Genomic DNA, 3,435 nt, shown 5'->3' on the forward strand with positions numbered 1-3,435 from the left:
CATGATGCTAATGCCAAGGAAATCCCTTTAGAATCAATGGAAAACTTTAACTTTGCCCTGAGGCTAACATAATTATTGTCACTGACCTATTGGTAGAAAGAATATCCTAGACTGACATAATTTATTCCCAAATGTTTTAAAGACCAAGATTTTTATTCTTAATTTCTCTAAAAACAAACAACGTCAGGTGGCCAATTAGCTACTATAAAATGTTTGATAGTAAACTCAAAATACGAGGACTGATTTCTAATTTATTTATCTTATAGCATTAAAATGCAGAAATACACATTTCCCTAAAATACTTCAGCATTTTTAATTGGTTTTGTATTTTATCCACTTAAATCTTTTCTTGGCCTGTCTCTAAACTGAAGATACTATGGAAAGCCATATGAAACATAGTAGTACATCGGATCGTTCTGTCCCATTCTGAGTTAAAAATTACCGTTGTCTTATCAGTAAATATGCAGGTAAGGCTGTACCTGACTCTGTAAAATAAATATGGGATGTAAAGTAAAATTGATTTCTAATTCAGTTGAATAATTTGTATTTTACATTGGGGGATGGAGAATGAATTTTTACTCATTATTCTGATACCTTTATTTTCCACATAAAATAGTGATTATTAAAAGTTAAACCAATATGACAAGTATTATCAGTTGATTTACCATTATGTGTTGCTAAAATAATAAGCTGTCTTTGCATACTTTTACTAAGTTTTTCCAAAATACTATAATTCTAAAAGGTATTTTTAAAGTGTTATGGACATAAAATACAAAGGGCAAATTTATTTTATTCATTTTATTATAAACCTCTAGTGGTAAGAGTCCAGAAGATTATACCATACTATGTAAGCAAATAGAAAAATAGTATATTAAATTCAGTGTAAATAATGATAAGAAACAGAAAAAAAACCTAACCAAAATATATTTGAAAAACAGCATATTTTGATTAACCATTTTATACTTTTCTTCAAAATTGTCTATTTAAAAAATGAGGCCAAATATTTTTAGCAATTTCTGGAAGAAAAGAAAAATGATTTTAGAATTCTTAAAATCCCATGTTTCTTGTAATATATGGTTGCTAAACTATCATAAATTTATAAGAAACTTGGGTGATCATTGAATTCCAACGAACATATGGTGGATTAGGAGTAAATGAGTTTATAAATGTAAATAATCATATAATAAATGCAGAACCTCCATGGAATTCACCAAAATGAAGACATTAATTATTATATAAGAAGTTTGAGAGAATACAAGATAGGAATATGAACACTGTAATTAGAGACTTAGTTGCCAAATCTCATAACCATAGACATGCATGTACCATTCTTAAAACAGAGACAGAAAGTATTAGAATAAACAGATAATAATAATAATTTCTTGGGGAATGTGTTATATTAATATAAGATTTAGAATGTTGAAATGAACATAAAAATGGTATAAATAATAACATATTCTTATCCTGTATTAAAGATGAGTAGGTCTTTCTTTAAAATATTCCCTGATAAATCTAGCTGTGAAGAGATACTAAGTTAGAAAACTACTTAAAAAGCCTACAGTGATTCTGTGGAGTTTTTAATATTAGACATTTAAAATGTCTAAAGAGCAATTTATTTTCAAACAACACATCAGTCCCATAGGAAAGTATTTTAAATTAATTTTTTTCCTGGAGAAAAAGACATCATAAGAAAATGTCTTTTAATTTTGTAAATGCCAAATTATATACACTGACTAGGAATTTTCACATCAGCATTGGATAATTCATGCAGAAAAGCTATTCTGTCTTGGGAATCCATGCAGGCATTTCTAGATAATCCTGTGTACACTATCTGTCATATTTTTCTTCTCACAGACTTGATCTACTGTGCGTGTGCTAGTTTTCAGGAGACAGCATAAGAAGAGTGAAGAGAGTTTTTCCTTTTTGTATACGGAAATATTAGAGGGGAGAATCAGACCCCTCTACTTCTGAATCTAATTTCTCTATGATTTCTGTCTCAGCCAAGAAGCCAAGAATGGCTAAGGAAAATCACTCCTTGACAACTGAGTTTATCCTCATAGGATTTACAGATCATCCAGTGCTGAAGAGTCTTCTGTTTTTAGTGTTCTTTGCCATCTATCTGATCACCATGATGGGTAATCTTGGCCTGGTGGCATTGATATTTATGGAGCGTCGTCTTCACACACCAATGTACATCTTTCTGGGCAACCTGGCTGTGATGGATTCCTGTTGTTCCTGTGCCATTACCCCCAAGATGTTAGAGAACTTCTTTTCTGAGGACAGAGTGATTTCCCTCAATGAATGCATGGTACAATTTTATTTTCTCTGCCTTGCTGAAACTGCAGATTGCTTTCTCCTGGCGGCAATGGCTTATGATCGCTATGTGGCCATATGTAGCCCACTGCAGTACCACACCAGGATGTCAAAGAAACTCTGCGTTCAGATGACTATAGGGACCTTCATAGCTAGTAACCTGCATTCCATGATCCACGTAGGGCTTCTTTTAAGGTTAACTTTCTGCAGGTCTAATCAAATTGACCATTTTTTTTGTGATATCCTTCCACTCTATAGACTCTCCTGTACTGACCCTTACCTCAATGAATTAATGATATATATTTTTTCAATGCCAATTCAAATCTTCACCATTGCCACTGTCTTAATTTCTTATATTTGCATCATTTTTACTGTTTTCAAGATGAAATCCAAAGAAGGGAGAGGTAAAGCATTTTCTACTTGTGCATCCCACTTTCTATCTGTCTTGATATTCTACATTTGTCTTCTCATGTATATTCGACCATTTGAAAAAGGGGATAAAGATATACCTGTGGCAATTTTTTATACAATTGTAATTCCTTTATTAAACCCTTTCATTTATAGCCTGAGAAATAAGGAGGTGATAAATGTTCTGAAAAAAATTATGAGGAATCATATTCATAAATGAACAGCCTCAATGGAAAACATTTTAATTTATTAAAATAGTTTTCTAGATATGGGACATAGAAAAAGGAAAATAGGTTTTTATGTAAAATAATAATCTCTAAATCATTAGATTGTTTTTCCTAAAAAGATTTATGACTGGAATTTCAAAATCATCTGCCAAATCTTAATCCAAATTCCACCATTACCAAGTAAAGCAGGAGGAAACTCAAGAAACTTTCATTATCAACCCTCATTACTCTCATGGAATTGTGTCAGACTATTGTTCCAAACCTCAATAAATAAACACAGCATCAAATTAAATGTTTAAATGCATAGAAGAGTCTGCCTTGATTAACTTTGTCTAATCAACAGAAGACATTATATCTAATCCTATGTAAAGTATTTGAAACATTTAAAATTTCCTGGCAGGAGTCTGATCATTTTCATTCAGAAAAATGATCTGGCAGACACTCGTAGATTAGTTTGAGGGGAGAGAGACAAGAAGCAAGCTAATTG

The 3,435-nt window shown here is 31.6% G+C and overlaps 1 protein-coding gene across 1 annotated transcript; it reads left to right on the forward strand.

Moving 5' to 3' along the window:
• Window positions 1-2,014: 2,014 nt before the first annotated feature.
• On the forward strand, window positions 2,015-3,001 carry LOC102258233 (olfactory receptor 5K4-like). Its single transcript, XM_014541036.1, has one exon. It carries the CDS (start codon window positions 2,015-2,017, stop codon window positions 2,939-2,941), a length of 927 nt encoding a protein of 308 aa, XP_014396522.1. The 3' UTR covers window positions 2,942-3,001.
• Window positions 3,002-3,435: the final 434 nt, after the last annotated feature.

The sequence above is a fragment of the Myotis brandtii genome, unplaced genomic scaffold (genome assembly GCF_000412655.1).
Source record: "Myotis brandtii unplaced genomic scaffold, ASM41265v1 scaffold257, whole genome shotgun sequence".
Classification (NCBI taxonomy): Eukaryota; Metazoa; Chordata; class Mammalia; order Chiroptera; family Vespertilionidae; genus Myotis; species Myotis brandtii.